Raw genomic sequence first — 19,113 nt, 5'->3', positions numbered from 1 at the left:
CTACAGCTAAAACTACAGGTAATTTTTATATTCTCTTTGATGCCTGTTGTTAGAATTTTTTATGTAGTGCTTGAGTAGAATACTTGGTTTACTTCTAGACTGCTTCGTGTGATTTCTTAGATAAGTTTTTTTCTTTTAAACAGTTGTGACTCTTAGTATCTAAATTTTCTTAAATTATACCATTTTTGTTACTGTTTTAAACCAATCTACTTGAGCCACATCTTAAAAGCTGAGTAATTAATGTGCCTCTCGGAGATTTGTTCTTTGTCGTTGAACTGTATTAGTTTTTTTTTTTTTTAGTGGTAACTCATTAAATACTTACTTGCATGATTTAATAGCATTTTAGTAGAACTTCATTTTATGGACCTGGAAGCACATCTCTCAGTCCTGGCTAAAATGCCGGACTTTAGGGCGTTTGGAAAAGGAAAACTCATTTGTGCACTAAACAAGTGTGTGGGTGAATATGCAGCGCCCACAGTTAGAGACAGAAAAACTAGGAGAGCAGAGTGCGCCCTGTGGGCACGCATGGTTGAGCGGAGGAGCCAGACTTCCCCGATCACTGAGACCTCCTCCCACACGGGCTGCTGCGGGAGGGCTGCAGCTGGAGCACGGGAGGGGCCTGGAGCTTCGTGGAGGGGTTTCCAGAACAGCGGCTGCTGTGAAAGTGTGTCCGTGCCCCTCTGTGGCAAGTGTAACCAGATGTAACTGTTTTCTGCTACGTGTGTCACTACACGATTTTGTCATCTGATGAATTTTGAAAATAATAAATGTAAAGCAAAATGAACTGTAGGTTTGAGCTATAAATGTAGTTTAAATTCCAAAATAAAGTGATGCTATTTCTTATAAAGTGATGGTATTTTGTTTCTGCTTTTTTAGTTTTCCACATTTTCATAGCAAGCTCCTGAGAAGTGAGGTTTTTTATTTTTTTGTTTTGTTTTTGGATATATTTCAGGTTATTGAAATTCGGACTATGGAAGCCCCTTATTTTCTGCCAGAGCACATTTTCAGAGATAAGTGCATGTATGTTAATTCATTACATTTTAAGAAAGGGGCAGTCAATGACGATATAAAGGAATACACTGTTGTTAGAATAATTTTCTGGTGTTTTATAATCATGTTTTGTGTTTCTGTCACTTAATTCATCTAAGTTCTTTCTCTTGCTATGAAATTCTTGTACATGATGAATATAGGCTTAGGCATACATAGATCAATCTTGGATAAAAATTTATCTTTTTAATTTGGAAATAAAGCTCCTAAATATAGCATGTTCTCATACAAATGAACATTCCTTTAAGGGAATGTAATATCCTGTTCAAAACTTTCAATAAGAGATAATAATACTCATAAAATTGTAGGAGAAAGAATGTATTAAGGAAAATTAATAATTTATACCCTGCATTCTTTCTTGTTCTCCAAACCAAAAACAAAAACAAAACCAAAAAAACCATGAACAGTGTATTCTTCACACTTTTGGGCTGTGAAGTGGTTTGATATTGAAAGCATCCGCGTAAGACCAAGCCAAGGCATTTCAAAGGAAAATGAAAGTTACGTGGTCGGGCGAGTGCTTCCTGTCACTTGGCTGGCTAGTATTTTTTTCATTGGCTTTCAGTAAACTGCAGCCTCGGTTTCTCCTCGCAGTAGATTTTCAGTGAGCCTGATGGTGAAGGCAGCGTGCAGTCCCCTCCATCATTTCACGTGGGACCACCTACAGAACGGCGGGAAGGAGCCAGCGCCCAGTGGTTTCTCTGAGGACCGGTCCTTGTGCTTGTACAGAGCTCGGGCCAGTCCTCTGAAATTCACTGTCCCCGCCCACAGTTTACATCCATCGTATGGAGGCTTAGATGTCCAATGTTTGCGTGTTGACTTGCTTTTGCTCAGTAATTTAAGTACCACTGATTGGCTCTTGTTTGGCCAACCTGACAGGCTTCCCAAATCCTGGGAGAAGCACGACAAAAGTCTGTACTTCCTGGCCAACAAGATTGCGGAGTCCCTGGGGGGAAGCGGCTACAGCGTGGAGCGGCTGTCGGTGCCCTACGTGCCGCAAGTCACAGGTGAGGGGCTGCCGCGGGCGTTTCCCCACACCCCGTCCGTGGGCAAGTGTGGTCGTTTGCACGCTTACTGCACCGCAGCTTCGTCAGGTGCCGAAGGGGCTTCCTTGTATTTTTGTTTCCCTCTTGAAAACCGTTAGTGAACCTCTAGAGACACGTGCAGGAGTGGGCAAAGGTCGCTTTGCAGTTGTGAGTACACGGAATAATTTATACTGAGGGCATAATTATTAATTACTGTGTTATTTACTGTATTATTCACCTACTTTTGCCCACCCTCGAATATGATTTTGTCATGAGCTGATTGAGCCCTCAAGTGATCATTGTTATACTAAATAATATTATGCTTTAAACGGCGAAGGGAAGTGAGAGCTTCCCTGGTTAACCAATGTTGAATTTAACTCAAGGAAATTGGCAAAAATTGTTTTATCTGTTATTTGTGTTTATTGAGCTTAATGAGTTAGGCAAACTTCTGTCACTTGAAAGAGAGCAGATCATTTGTTATGCAAAGAAATTTTTAAACTTTTTCAGTTAAGAATCTGTTTCCCTCTGCACACTGTACGTTTCCTTCTGTTCTTTTCACTGAACGTGGCGGTTCTCGCATTTCAAGGCAGAGCCGCGCGGTGCGCTACACCCAGGTTGACTGTCGAAACTAAAATCAAACAGTCTCTGTCTTCTGCTCTCATTATCACTGGTGATGGTATAAATATTAAATTCGGTGGAACCAGTTCTTCCTGGATGCCTTTGTTGTACCAGAGGGCTGTTTGGTTTCAGTTAGGTAGCTTTATGGAATAAAATCCAGACCCAAAATATATACATTCATTACAGTGATACTTCATAATAGTGAGAGATGTTAATGAATTCTTTTGCATTTTATTTCTAATTCTGTACTGTAAAAGGTTTTATTCCTCATGAATTCCATGAGGAAATGAAAATGTTAAGAATGAAAACATTAGTAGAACATTGTAATGTAAAAGACTTTTAAAATATTTTATTCTTGTAATTTGTATTTAGTTCTCTTTTCCTCAGGCAAAAAACCTCATAAGCCCAGACACAGGCGCAAAGGTAAATCCAGGGTCACTTTGGCCCTTCATCACCGTCCTGTAGAAAAGTAGCTAGTAGAACGTGCCTTTTAGAAAGTGGAGCCAGTGCCGTGTATTGTACGTACTTGCAAGCTCAGTTCGCCTTTTGCCCCACCTCCCCCACGGCTGTAGTTTATTCCCACCACTTCTTCCCTTTACCCCAACCCTCCAACACGGAAACGGTTTTGGCGAACGTTCTGGTGCTTCTCTTCCAACAGGTGGTTTGCTCTTTCCTGGTTCCTTCCACTCCCAAAAGAGATGCGTTCCCTTTCTCAGTGCCTCTCTGTCCCCGACTGGAAGAATTCTGAATAGTTCAGTACTTAATTATGTGACTGCCCAGGAGTCGCACAGTCAGAATAAGACTTTCTCTGATGTATAAAGACTTCGGTGGTTCAGAGCAGCCTGTAGGGTATGTGCCCTGCATTAACGTAGAAGCGGGCAGTGATACTTCACGAGACAGTCAGTCGGGTGTTACGTTTTTCTCTGCCTGCATAACCGTCCGGTATTCGTTTTGAAAATTGAGGGATTTAAGAAGAAAAGGGAAACATATTTACTTTGTTTCGTGTCGTGCATATGGGTGGGTGGACGGGTCGATAGGTGCAGACGCAGGTGCACAGACACAGGTGCGCCGCCTGCGTCAGGAACGCAGTGGCCTTTCTTACGCACACGCTGTACGCCAGGCCCTGTGATGTGCACTTTGTATCCACTTCCTCATTTAACCTCTAAAACAGTTTAGGGAGGACGGTAGCATTATCTTTGTTTACAAATGAGGATAGTGACTATGAAATTAAGTAATTTCATTACTACTTTTTATGCCATGATTTGTAGTTTGTTTTTATTCCATAAATATGCATTCATTCTAGGTGGGATTGCGTGTTTTTCTATAGGACCAAAAAAGTACACCGGTGTGAGTGTTACCAGCATTAAAAGATGACATTTTGAAATTTGTGTAGATGAGTTACTTCTGAAACTCTACTTGGCCCCAGCTGTCTTTTTAATGAAATCTGAGTGGTATTATAGCCCTAATTACATTTATGACTTATTATATGCAGTTAAGTCACTTTCCATATCTTATTTTTAAATAGCCATAGACAGTTCACTGAGAGAAACTGAGTATCTTTCGTCACTACACTCCACTCGGACCGTCTTCCCTGCTCCTCAGCCATCTAAACCCAGTTGCATGTATTGTGTGCACAGATGCACCAGGTGGCAGCATGGTGTCACCGGAGGAAGTTAGGGCCACTCTGAGGATTGCTTCTGAAACCCAGGTGCCAGTTAAAGTCAGGAGAGCGAGGATCACCATTGCAGACTGCAGGAGCGGGGGGGGGGAGGGCGGGGTGGGAAAGGAAAGGACACAGGTGGTGGTGTCCAGGACCCCCCCTCCCAGCCCCACTGGGGAGGGAAGCAAGGGTCTCCCCAGGCATGTACACACCAGACACTGAGATGGTGACAGGGCTTCTGCCGGCCAGCGGCAGGGCAGCCCACGGGGCCGCAGCGCTGCCTCAGTCGGTAGGGCCTGCAGAGCCGCTTGGGCACTGATGTCGATGGCCCATGGGGACCGGGGTCATCGCCCAGAAGCTCTGCTGTAGGGACTCTTCATTCGTGCAGGTGCATAAGAGGCCGACTGTAGCTGTGCCCTGGCTTTTCTGTGGGCACCTGTAAGCAGGTGACTGTGTAAGTCAAAGAGAAGAAAACCCTAACATTTTGAGAATGTAGTCGTAGGCTTTCCCATCAGAGTTTGTTTCCTTCCCTTTTACAGTGTTGGACTTCTTCTCTCTCTCTCCTTGATACTTCCCTTCTGTTCTTGTTGGTCTTGGCTTCTCAGTGCTCCCTTCCCTGCCCCGAACCTCTGCTCCTTTTTCTCTCTGTCTTCAGTTTGACTCTGTCCTGCAGCCCCTCAGCCTTTGCGCACTGACCTAGACATTCGTGCAGGGTGGTCTTTGTGAAGCAGGCTTTGTTCTCACTTCGAGTTCTGCTGGGACCTTGGCAGTTGGCCTTCCTGGAGGGTCAAGGCAGGTGGGCAGTGATGACCACACGCTCTCGTAGCAGTTCCAGTGCTGTCTCTGTGTTTGCTGATCTGTGTGAAAGCACGTGGTTACCGAGGACAACCAGGGGGGAGGCGGTGTCTTAGGTCAGCCCAGGAACAGCGCATGCGGTGAAGCCGTGGCCTGAAAATTGTAGGGAAACATCCGCAGCGGTGGTTTGTCACCTGGAGTCTGTGCTAGTCCTGTGCCTCTGTGGAGCCCTCACGGAGCCGAGCCTGAGGGGCTCCTGGGTGACCGGTGCAAAGTGCAGCCAGTCACCAAGTTTCTGGAGGGTTGAGGGCGCAAGACGTCAACTTACAGGTCTGTAGTTCAAGGCCCAGTACGTGGCTGAAGGGTGCTAACGACCGAAGAAGGGAAGATCAGGCATAGCTGATGGTAAATTTTTGTGCCTGGAAGAAAGAGGATGGGTAGAAATAACTGGTGTAATAGTTAAGCTTTTTGAGGAAGTGACGTGTTCATTTAGGCCTTGAGAGATAGGAATCTTTATAGCTGGGAGGGCATAAGGAAGGCGGGGTTTGTGTCTGTAGGGAAGTGCGGAAGACAGGTGTGGCGGAGCGTGCTCAGAGACTGCAGAAGAGGCGCGCTCGACCCAGACACCAGAGGGTTGCTGTGTCTCACCCGTGTGTGTGCTCCCGTGTGTGATGAGTGCCCGTGGTTTCGGCCTGAACTTTCAGGAAAAAATCTTTCATTTTAATTTCTTCAGTTTTTTATGTATTTATATTTAGATACCTGTGTTTTGTATTATAAAGGAATTTTAGCATTTATTTTTGAACATATTATGATACAAGAAATTTATGCAACAAATAATTACAAAACACAAGAACAGATACAAGGTATTTCAGGTACTACCCAGGTATAATGTGCACCTTTACTTTTCTCTCAAAAATTTGGGCACAAAAGTGCACATTACACGTGGCGAAATATGGGCCGGAGCGATTGAAGTTACTGTTGGCGTTGATGAGCCCTGACGAGAGAGCCCAGGTGCCCGTTCGGCCCGGCAGGCAGTGGGGGGAGCCGAGTGGGGGAGCGGTGTGGCCAGTGGGCGAAGAGGCTTGTAACACAATGATCGGGACATTGCAGAAAGGTCTGTCGCCCGACAGGATGGACTAGGGTGGTGGTTCTCACCTGAGGGTGATTTTGCCCATCCCAGGGGTCACATCAATCCTGGGAACATGTTTAGGTATCAGCACTGGGACAGGCCTGCTGGCATCTAAGGGGTAGAAGCTAGGGACGCTGCAAAGCCTTCTGCAGTACACAGACAGCTTCCTACAGCCACAGTTACCCAGCCTCAAGTGTCTGTAGTGCCAAGGTGAAGAAGTCTGCCTTGGTTATGCTGTGGTGACAAGCAGTCGCAGGTTCTTAGTGGTTTAAAGCGGTAAAAATTTATGTGTGCTCAATCGAACTGTGCATATCTTCATATCATCCGTATCTGGAATCCAAGCTGATGGAGCAGCCACACTGGGAGACTTCAGTCACATATCGTTGGCCAGAACTAGTTACGTGTCCCTCCTAACCACGAGCAGGCCAGGAATTGGGCCTTACTGTGTGTCCGGAAAAAGGGTAAACTGCCAGATTCCATTGGTAGCATTAATTGCTGCCATGGACGGCTGCCTTGGAGGGGAGGAGTGGGCAGTGAGAGAGAAACTGGTTTCTCTGTCCTCGTTCTAGTTCATCAGTGGACTGAAGTCACAGTCACACAGACCAGGATTAGGAGGCAGAGGGTGCGAGGCTGCACAGACAGTCTGTGAGTCCGAGGACACAGCGCTTCGTTTGTTTAGAAAGAGCAGAAATGACTGTCTTAATTTTCTGAAATGTTTGAAGCCTGAATTATGTAGTGTATAAATGACATCATTTCTAACTGGCATATAATGGGGACAATTTTTTACTTTAGATGAAGATCGACTTTCTAGAAGAAAAAGCATTGTGGACACAGTATCCATCCAAGTGGACATCCTACCCAGCAGCAGCCCGTCTGACGACGTGGTGAGTGGCCGAGAGCTCTCGGCGCAGCACTTCCCCGAGACAGACCCCGAGTGAAAGAGCCCCACCCCTGCTCTCAAACAGGAGCAGGTGCAACCTGTTATCCCCGCATCACCAAGGTCTGTTGTTAGTAGGAATTATCTGATTCAGCCTTGAGTTTACTTTAGTAAACTTATAACTAAATTTTGGCTATCCGTGAAGGTACATAAGTGTAACCTGCTTTATGATATTACTAGATCTCACGTTGTAATTTAGTTTAATAACAGGAACTGTAAGACAGAACCAAGTAAGATTTTTCTATAAGTAAGAAATTTCACATAAGGCCTGATATTAAATTAGGAGATCTCTAGATTCTAGTTTTAAAGATTTATGAAACATAAATTACAAGAATAAATGGAATTAGACACTTCACTTGAAGGAAGATGCTCACGACCTTTAGAAAGTTTCAAAATGTCACCTGTGAGGGGAATTTTTCGTCGTTTTTGATGGTAACTAACACGAAGCTGTTTCAATCGCCTGCAGTACTCCGTAGGGGCTGTGACTCACCTGAAACATCACAGACTTAATGCTCTCCTCCTGTCTCACTAGAGCACAAGAGTACCCTCCTGAGTTGTAGGAAAAAGAGCAGCCGGCCCCTCTGGGACTTACTCCGCACAAATCACCAGAGAGTTTTTTGATAGTCAAGTAAAAATGATAAAATACCCGCCTGTCGAGTCAGCCTCCTCCTTGTGACTTACTCAGTGTTTGCCTTCCTAGGTACTTCATTATTTCTCGTTGGGTACAATATAAGTAATTAAAAGATTCTCCATCTAAGAAAAGGGGAAGGAAGTTGTCTGAATTCATGCTTTCCCGGCCTCCCCTCTCCTGCCCCTCCTGGTCCCCGCCAGGTGATTTGTCTGTAGGAATTAAAATGGTTTGGTGGCCTGGGCACTGCTGACTGGCACCTGTGCTGCCCAGCTCCCTTTGCTGTGGAAGTGGTCAGTTCCGCTGAGAAATTGTCAGCAGAGCATTGAGCGGCAGCTAGTGCTCATTTGGGGATTCAGTGCATTGAGATCTGTTGACAGTTTCTTGCCAATTTAAGGCTCCCGAAACGTGATCTTCCCCAGTTCACCCCTTCTAAGCCATTTTAAGTTCTGCGCTCCTTACTAGTAAGGAGGGATCTTACTAGCTCTGTCTTTTAATGATTTGCATTTGGTGCAGTTACATTTTGAGGGAAGAAAATCATCTCTAAAGCCTTCGTGCACACACTTTGTCTTATCAGGAGTGCACTGCACTGCGTTGACTGGCCCGACTCCATTGTCCTCTCTTTTAAAGATACGTGCAAAGCACTTCAGGCTTGCTAACGCTTTATTTTGGTAAAATGAACTGAAGAGACATGTGCATAAGATAGGGTAGGAGGAAGATTCTTGAACATGAACTTTATATTAAAAGTCCATTAATACATGTGTTAGCTTGTCAAAGATCCTTTCTCTTTGCTGTAAGTCCAAAAGCAAATATGCCTCGCACCAAGCATTCGAAAAGTTAAGTAAATGGTTTGCTATAAGATTTCCTTAAGCACGCTGGATTTCAAACCCATTACCATTATGGAATTTGATTTTGAATGTTGGGAATGATTGCTCAAATGCCAGAAGACAAAGTAAACTACCATCTAGGCTAGGAAACTGATTAATTGCACAGCGTGGGCAGAGTATGCATCAGTCAGGCATGAACCAGGTAAGAAAGGTGCCACTGAAAACTTTACTCTTACATTTGATCAGAATTAGTTGAAATTTTGCATATATAACCCCAGTCAGTCTTCATATATATCTGATATCTGCTTTTAGGGCTTATAACTAAAACCCAGAGTCAGAAGATCGTTTAGCTGGAGATCATAGCAGACTTGTGCTTTCTCTAGATTCAGCCAAACTGTCACTATAGTCTGTTGAAAAGGTATGTCAGTTTCAACATTTGCGATTCAAACCTTAGCTGACTGTGACTCGCCTAGTGAGTTTTTTAAACAATTGCCATATGTGTTACCTTTATGTATGTGAACTTTTCCTGAAAATCTTTATAAATACACCCATACTTAATTAAGTCAGGACCATAAATGGCTAGAAGGATCTGCCTCCCGAGGTGAGCAGGTCAGCTTGGTGATCGAATGCCGCATGGCGGGCGTGCTCTTCGTTCCCCGGGCCCACTTTCAGCCTCGTGGGCTTGATCGCTGCACGTCACGGGCATGAGGGAAGTTTGAAGTCACCACCCAGTTCCCCTCTCTAAAGTGTAACGGTCCATGCTTAATTATTTGGGGGAATGGATGGAAGGTGATGGAAGGTTATGCATATTCAATTTTTCTTTGTACAAAATTAAGCAACAGTTGGCTGGAAAGGATTGTTGTTTATGCAAGGACAAATAACAGATATTTTTATACCTACATATTCCTACCTTTTTCCCAAATGTCAGTGAAGATACCTGCATGTGTGCTAACAAAACAGTAATTCTAACATAAGTGAGTATTAGTCAGAACCTGCTCGGCTGGGTGCGGTACAGTCATGGGATCCGTGGGGGGCAGTGACATTACAGCTGGTCTGATTGGGAGAAGACGAGCAGCAGGTTTTAGGCAGGCCCGAGGGTGTCTCGCGGGCTAGGCTGGAGCTGTAGATGACAAGCGAGGCAGAGGTCAGGAAAGAGGAAGGGGGGCTAAAACCCCTTGGGGGTGACGCCTTTGCACCGTTTTCCCATAACTCCAGCACACCCAGTTAGAGAGTCAGTGCAGATTCTGGTTTGCTAACATTTTCTTTTCCTTTTGATTTTAGAGAGGGGCAGGGAGGGAGAAAGATGAGAAACATCAGTGCGAGAGAGAAGCCCCAGTTGGTTGCCTCCTGTACACGCCTCCGGGGCCAAGCCCGCAGCGGAGGGGCGTGCCCTGACAGCAGTCGGACAGTGGTGTTTCGGCTCACAGGACAGCACCCTGCCAACTGAGCCGCACTGGCTGGGGAGGAACTACACTGTTCTAGTGTAGTTGAGCACCATCTCAAAATTTTTTTTAAATATTTTTAATCTTTTAAAAATAGCTTCCACAAAAGGAATCTTGGGAAACAAGATTGGAGACAAATTACAGAAGGGTTTCTCACCAGCCTCAGGACTTTGTTTGTAACTGGTAGGAAGTGGGGGAACACTGAGATGCGGGTAGCATCATTTCAGAGCTGTGCTTTCATAAATGAATGGGAGACGCGTGACTAGGTGGAATTGGAGAGAAGACTGGAAGCGAGAGGCCAGCACACGGACCCAGAGCAGCCAGGCTGGAGATGAGAAAGAGAAACAGGCAGGAGTGCCCTAGTCTGAAGGCAGAGTGGGTAGGACCAACAAGTGACTGAAAGCAAGTTAGAGAAAAGGAGGTTAAAAAAAAAAAAAGGACAGAATAACTTGGTTTCGATGCTCAGAAACTGAATCACAGTTACCGGAACCGAGGAGAACAAGAACAAATGGGGAAGAAGAGTTGTTAGGTGAAGTCCATTGGCTTCCCACGTATCCAAACTGAAAGGGTTGTAGCAGAAATCCCCATTGCCCTTCCTCCAGCGCTGCGGAGGTTCTCAGGAGTCGACTGCTCTTCACCAGCTGTGAGAACAAGAGTGTTTGGGGTTGTTTTGTTTTTTTTTACTGAGGTTGCTTCTAATACAAATAATTGACTGGCCAGAGCCTAGTCTTACATATCTGCCACAAATGTCTAGAAAAAAGCCACTGGAGATTTCCAGTTTCCATCTGACTTCAACTAGAAATATGAACCCTCAGTAGAAAAACCGAGGCAGTGGAACTTCATGGGCACTTGACTTCCAGCCAAAGCCTCTGCCTCCCGGGGAAGCTGCGGTGCGAAGCCTGAAATCTTTTGCTGTCATTGGTCTCGTGGCTTAGACTTAGCAAAGAAGCTCAGGAGCTAAAATCAGGGGTGACCAGAGCCCCAGGCAAGCACTGCTGTGTCGTTTCTTAATTTTTATTCAGAGGTAATGGAGTAGCTGGACACACTCCTGAAAACGTGCTGGTGCCACAGCAGGTACCACTGGTTTTATTATGGAGAGCAGATTTCACACCTTTTACATACCTCAGAGCGACAGAGATCTGAAAACCCAGGTGGAAGGCTGTTTCTGGAGAGTGAGAGCAGGGCAGGTTGACCTTGCAAGGTCCAGAGTGTGCCTATGTTAAGCTGTTAACTGTGCTCATCGCACACTTCCCAAAGGAGTGGCTCTTGCTTTTAAGCCATTTACAGTTTTAGGTGATTTCATCTTTGATCTGCAGACTGCATGGGATACCAGAATTTTGGATGCTGTAGAGCACTTAGTTTTTATTTGCTGCACGGCAAATAAAAATCATCTGTGTGCAGTCTCCGCCTTGAATATTGGCAGGCGGCGTCACCGATAGAGCAGTCCCGACGGTGGACCCGAGTCTTGCAGCACAGCACGCGGCGGGGGCCGTTCTAGTCCAGCGCGGGTCGGGTTGCCTGTCAGGCCACTGTCACAACCACGGGAAGAGTGGAGGTTCTAGGGCACTGTGGAGGGTCATCACAAATCAAGGCAACACAAAGGGGGAAACGTTTATAGAAGTTCTTATATGTCTGCCCTGGCCAGGTGGCTCAGTTGGTCGGAGCGTCATCTCGTAGATCAAAAAGGCTGCGGGTTCGACCCCACACCCCCCTCGCTGGTCTAGGTGCATGCGGGAGGCAACCGATTGATGTATCTCTCTCCCACCGATGTGTCTGTCTGCCTGTCTGTCTCTCTAAAGTCAGTAAACATATCCTTGGGTGAGGTTAAAAACAAGTTTTTATATGACTTGCACTAGGTGAAAAGTATTATTTGTATTGACCTTTCTTAATTATTTTACTTAAAATCACTTTTCTCCAGGTTAGTAACACTGAAGAAATCACCTTTGAAACATTAAAGAAAGCAATTGGTGAGATCTTTTTTGTACTCATTAACTTTCCTAATATTTTTATAGCATGTCTTTTTCTTAGTGCATGTTTATATGCCAAAATAAATAAAGGCAACTTTGCTATATATATATATACGTATACATATATACGTATATATATACGTATATATATGTGTGTATATATATGTGTATATATAGTGCATTTTTTACTTCTGTGTAAATACATAGTTGATTTATTTAGCTATGTTCTTCGGGCTTCTACAGTTGTAAAAGAATCAGAGCAGTGTCTTATATGAGGATAACAGACGAGTGCAGAGTTAGTCCAACTGATGCGATCTCAGGAGAATTTGTTAATGCCCCTGCCTCAGGGTTTTCCTTGGTGAAACAGCAGGGTTAGCAGGACGCCCTCTCAGTCTCCTGCCACCCGGCCAGCTCCTCTCTCGCCCCGTGACAAACACACTGCTCGTCCCGCCGCTCTGTGCCAGGTAAAGGTCACTCAGTCCGCCTAACCCAGCGCTTCTGAGAGTTTCCAGCCTGGCTCGCACGTGGATCCGTGCAGCCTGCGTGCGGGCACCTGCCACGGGCGCTACTGAAACCCATTGTGCCTGGCGTGCCTGCGCAGCCTCCCAGAGTCTGTCCAAGGGAAGCAGCTGCCTGTGACCAGACAGAGCTCATGTCATCCATAGATAAAGAGTCACCCTTCAGGTGGTGGCAAACAGACGGGAAAGGCTACAACAGTCGGTCCAGGATGACCCAGTCTGTTGCGCCATTAGACGCCGAGTTTGGCAGACTTTGAATGCAGTGCCAGTTCTGTGCAAGGGCCTGATTGTTGATGAGAGAATCGCCCTCCAGGGAGGAAGCCAGCTCAGCTTGTTTGGTAGAGAAACGGACATAGTCTGTAAAAAGGGGTCTCATGTAGTTTTAACCCTTAGATTTAAAAAATTCCCTGCATGTGTTGCTTTCTAGCTTTAAGATATTTCAAACATGTTACACCTTTGCTTTTTTTCATGTAAAAGTAGTCCTGCAAATATTGCTTCTTTTTGGTTTTGAGATCATTTGCTTTTGTGGACATTGGCAAGGTTCTGTGAAATTCTGTGTTCCTTTTAACGGGTCTTTATAAACATATACATAGATACCAATGGAATGGAAGAACAGGAAAAGGAAAAGAGGCGTCTGGTCATTGAGAAATTCCAGAAAGCACCTTTCGAAGAAATAGCAGCACAGTGTGAATCCAAAGTGAGTGAATGCGTGTTGGAGGGGAGGGGCGGGTGTGATCTGGGGCAGCCGTGTAGTAGTTAGCTGGCAAGTTCCAGTCTGGGCAGGTCAGCAGAATGCAGTGCAGTGTGTCACACAGGGACCGAAAACTCTGCGGGCACAGACACCGATGGTGCCCGAGTCATTTACTTTTGCAATATAAGCCAGTGGAGATGAGAGGCCCCAAAGTACCTGTGAATGATTGTCATTGTTTTGATACTTTTTTGCAGTGGTTTTCAGAGATTTTGCTGTGGGTAGTTTATGGTGTGTATCTGTTGGTTTGTTTTTACCCGTGAGATTGGAAAGGATTTAAAGAGAAGCTTTATATTATGTGGGACGGACCAAACGAAAGCATCAAAGCTTTCTGTGCTGTCGGTACAGTAGTTACAGTTACGCTTTGTCTTCTAAGTTGCATTCACATTATCGCATGTGGGCATTTGGAAAATGGTGAGTTTGTTCTTAACATGTTTTCTCTCTTATAGGCAAATTTACTTCATGACAGACTCACTCAAATTCTGGAGCTCACCATACGGTAAGGGTGTTGTTACTTGTTACTACCACAGCAGTAGAGCTCAACAAAATAGGAACTGTCCGCCCCCGGTACATTTGTGGCTGATTGTGTTTCAGTACCTGTGTTTTTCATTTAGGATGAACACGAGATCACATAGGTACCTCTGTGTAGTGGTCAGTCTCCTCACCGGACAGTCTGAGGCTGTTTCTTGTCCAGGTGTCTTCTGGCTTTTCTAGCTGTCCTTTACAATGTGTTCATGAGGCTGTTCGGGTAGTTTGGAAGACTCCCATTCTAATGATGTGTCGAACCAGGTGGTTTCTCCTGTTTAACCCTCAGACCTGCAGAGCTGCAGGGTTTGATGGTTTGACCTCGTAGTCCTTTCCAGCAGCGTGTCTCGTCACGACCGAGTGCTCCTCACCGGGAGAGTGGGTGGACAGTAGACCAGGAGTGGCGTTCCGAGGAGTGAAATACTCTTCAGCAATAAAAGAAATGCACTTTTCAGATAACTCTGTAAAAACATACTGAGCAAAAGCAATGAGACATAAAGGAGAGTAGCGTCTGTGGACCAATTCCTGTGGGCTGTGTCGACCGCCGGGATGAAGCCGAAGTGGCACTGATGTCCCTCCGAGACCGGACCTTGTTGCTGGGCCTGGGCATGTTCGGGTGCGTGGGCGGAGGAGGAGTGACTGGCGAGGGACACAGAGGGACTCTTCTTTGGCTGGTGAAACCTACTGAGGGACTCAGTATCTTTATTAGGCTGTTCTTTACATGGGTTTATATATTTGTCAAGCAATGTATTTAATATCTACATTTCACTCAATGAAAATTATCCCTCAATGAAAATTATCCCTCAATAAAAACATAAAGGGATGTTATAAATACTGAACAATAATTGCAAAATAATTATTAGTTCCTAGAAATGGGAGAATATATCAGGAAAATATAAGATAACCAACTGAATAACTAAATTAAGAAAAGTTTACAGTTAGACAATTATATGAAGTTAATATTTATACATAATTAATGTAAACCTATTACTGTGTATAATTCAGTACAATGAATTACATTCTTGATGATAAAATACTAACAAGAAGCCGTGTGTGACATGCAGTACCTGTAACTCTCTGAAGTACACATAAAAGACACGCACGTGAGTGGAGACCCGCACCTTGTCACTGGGTGGGCAGTCACCGTCTCAGGGGCCTCCGTTCTCTGCAGATTCCTCTGTAGGTGTAGCGCAGACCTTCACAGTTCGTGTTATATCTGAACAAATGATGCTGAACAGTGTGGACGAACTCACAGCAAAGCAGTCAGAAAAACGCTGTGTGAGGAAAAATGGGAGCATTTGCCTTGCTAGGTAGGAAAACATGACAGGCGTTTGGTCCTTCCAACAGGTTGGGCCAGGATGCAGGTGAGTAGAACAGGGTAGATCTCAGATTTTCGGGGAAGGGAACAGACGTTCCGTGAATCTTGTTTGGACAGCTGCCTCTGACTATTGCCCCCCAAGAGGGGCATCTCCGCCTTTACCGAAACAGGAAGTTTTAACTGTTTAGAAAAATACATAGAAATACCAGAGTTTATATTTATAATCTTGGCATGGAAAAGTTTTCCTTAGCATAATACAACAAGTTGGAAGTCTTTAAAAAAATCATTGAGCTTTTGTCAGGTTTTGAAGCATTTGGCAAAAAAAGAAAAAGGTTGAGAAGAATTAACTAATGAATTGTGGAAAGGCATTTGTATCTTAGGACAAAAGATTAGCTTCCCGAATTGATGCCTGTGTATCAGTAGAAACACGGACAGCGGACTCACGTAGATGAGTTATTTTAAAAGAAACACAAGGTGAATACTGAATCTACAAGGATATTTAGCATTAGTGGTAGCCCAAAAATAAAAAATAAAAGTAGGAATGAATTCCCTTTGCTTGTCAGATTGGCTGGATTTAAACACAAAATGATGCATTTCACCCAGGATTTAGTGTTGTAAGAGAGTGGGCACACTCAGATGTTGGGAGTTTGAATGGCTGGTGTTCTGGCGATATACACAGAAGTCAGAATTCTGAGGGCACAGCACACTTTGATCCAGAAATTCTGTTTATGTGACAGTACACCAGGGAGACAATCAGGATAAAATGATGTGTGTATAAGACTAGACCTGTGAGCATTAATTATAATAATGAACAGTGGATATCGACCTGCATTTATCCACTGGATTAAAGCAGTTATGACAGGTCCACATATTGAAATACCGTGCTATCATCAAAAAAGTCATAGATTTATACTTGAGGGATTTTTTTCCATTGAAACAGCGAGCTTAGAAGACTTGTACGTTGTAATGGTAAATGGTAATAAGACGTGTAAGTTGTTATCTCACTACGGAAGTTATGTGTATGTATATCCAAAGGAACGTCTCTGGTTTAGACTTAAATGCAGCCCGATGCCAGCACGGTCTGTTTTTCCGTGTGGTCTGCCCGCCGGCCGCAGCACAGGAGTCCCACCCGTGGTGGCAGCGGGACCTGTAATACTACCTATCAAAATTGCGCGCTTGGAGGAGCACCTGCTGACCATGTCCTGTTCTTCTTTTCCAGTCCTCCTCCGAGCCCGTCGGGAACACTGACCATCACTTCTGGGCATGCCCAGTACCAGTCTGTCCCTGTCTATGAGATGAAGTTTCCAGATCTGTGCGTATACTGAGTGGCTCAGGGAGACCTCAGCATAGGATTTTAGAGCCTAAAAATCGAGGCCAGGCGGTTTGTTTCCAAGGTTCACTTAGTGCGTATCAGCGTACTTCTTGAAAATAACGATGGAACTTATCTTTGACCAAATGCTTGGCATACCATATTAGAAATTTTGCATCTGTATGTGATTTACAGTACTTCTGAAGGTAGATTTATGCCATGTTAGTTTCTTCTGAACTTCCTGTTGTCTTAAAGTTGAACATGTATTGGTCTCAACATTATTTCATTGTTAAACAGTGTATTTTAAACTTTTCAAAAACACGTAATTTTTTTTTAAAGTAAGCCTTTGGAGGGTTGAAAGGTCTAAGAAGTGTCTACTGTATTCCTTAAACATCTGCATGACTGCTGAAAGCAGCACTGCTTGGTTTTGGCCAGCTGCAAAAGCAGACACACACAGGTACAGCCCCACATCAGGTGCTGTGGTGGGTGGCCTTGTAGGCGTTTGCCGCGGTGGTGCCTGGTGGACATTCCTCAGCTTGTTTACGGCAGTGCATTGCATTGAGAATACTCACAGAGTGGGACCCCAGTGTCACGTGCCTGTAATTCCGTATCTTCTGCCGAGATCTGGTCCTTCGACCTGAGAGACTGTGAGCTTGCGCTGGGGCAGCGGGCCGTGCAGCACTGTTTACGTCCTCCGGTGTGCGGTTTACTGACTGTGCTTTGGAACTAGAGTCCTGTGTCGCTTTCGCTCCATTAGTTCAATGAGCTGTCTATTTAAAGTAGCTACTAGTTCACCTGTGAAGAGTATACATTTTGATTTTTATTAAGAGCACGTTAATTTACACTTTTATATATTGTGCATTGTCTTAAATCCTCATAGTCAGAAAACTACCAAAATGGACTTTAAATGTGTTGGATTTGAACTGTAGCTTGTATGCATTTCCGTTGGGGGTTTGTTGCATGGCATTTGGAAGGGCGCCCATGGTCTTCGCAGTCGGGTGTGCTGGGGGCTGGCAGAGGGAGCCCCCATTGACCGAAGCCGCCGGGCGTACCTGTGCTGACACCCCACCCTGCGTGGACGGACTTGCGGTGTTTTCTTAAAACGATGTGCACCTTGGTGAGTCCCGTCACGGGTCAGAACAAACAGCTTTCTCTGTAAGTCTTACCACGTTCTCCTCGAGCACTTTTATAAAATAACCTGTTCATAGTTCTTCCTTTTCAGATTTTATTTCTTTGTAATTAAAGAATATACCTAGCAAGAATTGTAGCTCAGAAAGAACATTCAGTTTTTGGCTTTGGTTTTGGTGTGGAAAATTGTAGTGAAGCATAGCACGTTACACCTTTGGGTTGAGGGTTATGTGGGCACCTGTAGTGGAGACAGAAAAAGGTGACGAAGCATTCTCAGAAAATTTTGAATATTTAAACCGAAGTGCAGCGTCTTGAAACAACTTGTGAAAGACTTCAGTCCCGTGCGCCTGTCGAGGACACGCAGACACACATGCTGGGCATCCAGTAAATGGCGGGGAGGGAGGCCTTGTCCTCCGAGTCCAGTGCCGTCCCCGCTGGGGTGCGGCCCCATTGCCACTGTCACTGCATTTGCCTCTGGACCAGCTAAAGTGTTTCACCATTTAATAGACCACATGTTACGAGCTTTTTTTTATTTCCCTTTTTTCTGCATTTTTGAGAAGGATATTCATTTTTGTCTGCATTTGAAAAATCAAAGCAGGGAGACATGCAAAAACAATCATCCACGCGGATGTCGTTTTATAGATGAACACTGTGTGCTTTTGTATGAACAGATGTATAGTTTAGTAGTACAAGGAGAGAAGATATATCGTCGTTTGCACTCATGCAGAACAGACTGTGCTGCGCAGGAGCTCACGTTTCTCTGATGTCCAGTGCGTGTGCCGCACGTGAAGGGTCGTTTCAACCGCCGTCTCTCACCCCCTCCCCTGGGTCATCTGCAGACTGTGGGCAGGCGTTCTGTGGTGGGGGGGCAGCATTGATCTTAAATCACATAGACCTCTGTGCACGGTGATTCCCAAGCAGTGGGTCGGTCGTTCTTTAGGTTTGTCCCTTCCCTGCAGGGAGTGGGTGCACATACTGTGTTGTATCTGGTTTTGAGACTGAAAGTGTAGGATTTGTTGAAGTTCACTGTGTTGCTATATTTTTGTAGATATGTAAAATTCTTAATAAACTGTTAAATCACTTTCTTTTTGCGGTATGCACATGCTTATATCGTTCTGTTTTTTCTGGACACTGAACATTAACAGTTAAGTGTCCTCCTATACTGGTGTTGTCTTGGCTCATATGGTTTTATTGTCAGTGGAGTCAGGCTGAACACACACACACACTCACACACACACTCACACACACTTCCTTAATCCTTCTGAACTCACGCTCTTCTAGAATAATGGAACACTTTACCAGCAGTTAAATTCCACTCCTCAAAGCATCTCTCGTCTTTTTGTCTGAAACTGATCTGTGACAATATATGTAATAAACGTAACAAAGTGAGCTTTTGGAAATGTGAAAATTCACTGTGCAATTCATATGTAAGCAATAAAAAATCAAAATAATTGTGCACAGGTACATTTTTCTAATAGCCATTATTGCAATCATT

The 19,113-nt window shown here is 44.7% G+C and overlaps 1 protein-coding gene across 1 annotated transcript in view; it reads left to right on the top strand.

Moving 5' to 3' along the window:
* The window catches only part of EFR3A (EFR3 homolog A), a 66,596-nt gene extending 47,512 nt beyond the window's left edge, over window positions 1–19,084 (top strand). Inside the window, exons 17-23 of the mRNA XM_037166435.2 lie at window positions 953–1,020; window positions 1,924–2,051; window positions 7,064–7,155; window positions 12,024–12,072; window positions 13,184–13,287; window positions 13,788–13,837; window positions 16,401–19,084. Of these exons, the coding sequence (XP_037022330.1) occupies window positions 953–1,020; window positions 1,924–2,051; window positions 7,064–7,155; window positions 12,024–12,072; window positions 13,184–13,287; window positions 13,788–13,837; window positions 16,401–16,506 (597 nt within the window). The 3' untranslated portion in view covers window positions 16,507–19,084. The remainder of the gene's footprint in view (window positions 1–952; window positions 1,021–1,923; window positions 2,052–7,063; window positions 7,156–12,023; window positions 12,073–13,183; window positions 13,288–13,787; window positions 13,838–16,400) is intronic.
* Window positions 19,085–19,113: the final 29 nt, after the last annotated feature.

The sequence above is a fragment of the Artibeus jamaicensis genome, unplaced genomic scaffold, assembly GCF_021234435.1.
Source record: "Artibeus jamaicensis isolate MK-2021 breed Jamaican fruit bat unplaced genomic scaffold, CSHL_Jam_final scaffold_916, whole genome shotgun sequence".
Taxonomy (NCBI): Eukaryota; Metazoa; Chordata; class Mammalia; order Chiroptera; family Phyllostomidae; genus Artibeus; species Artibeus jamaicensis.
Note: the sequence above shows the minus strand (reverse complement) of the source record. Positions and strands in the feature narration are given on the sequence as shown.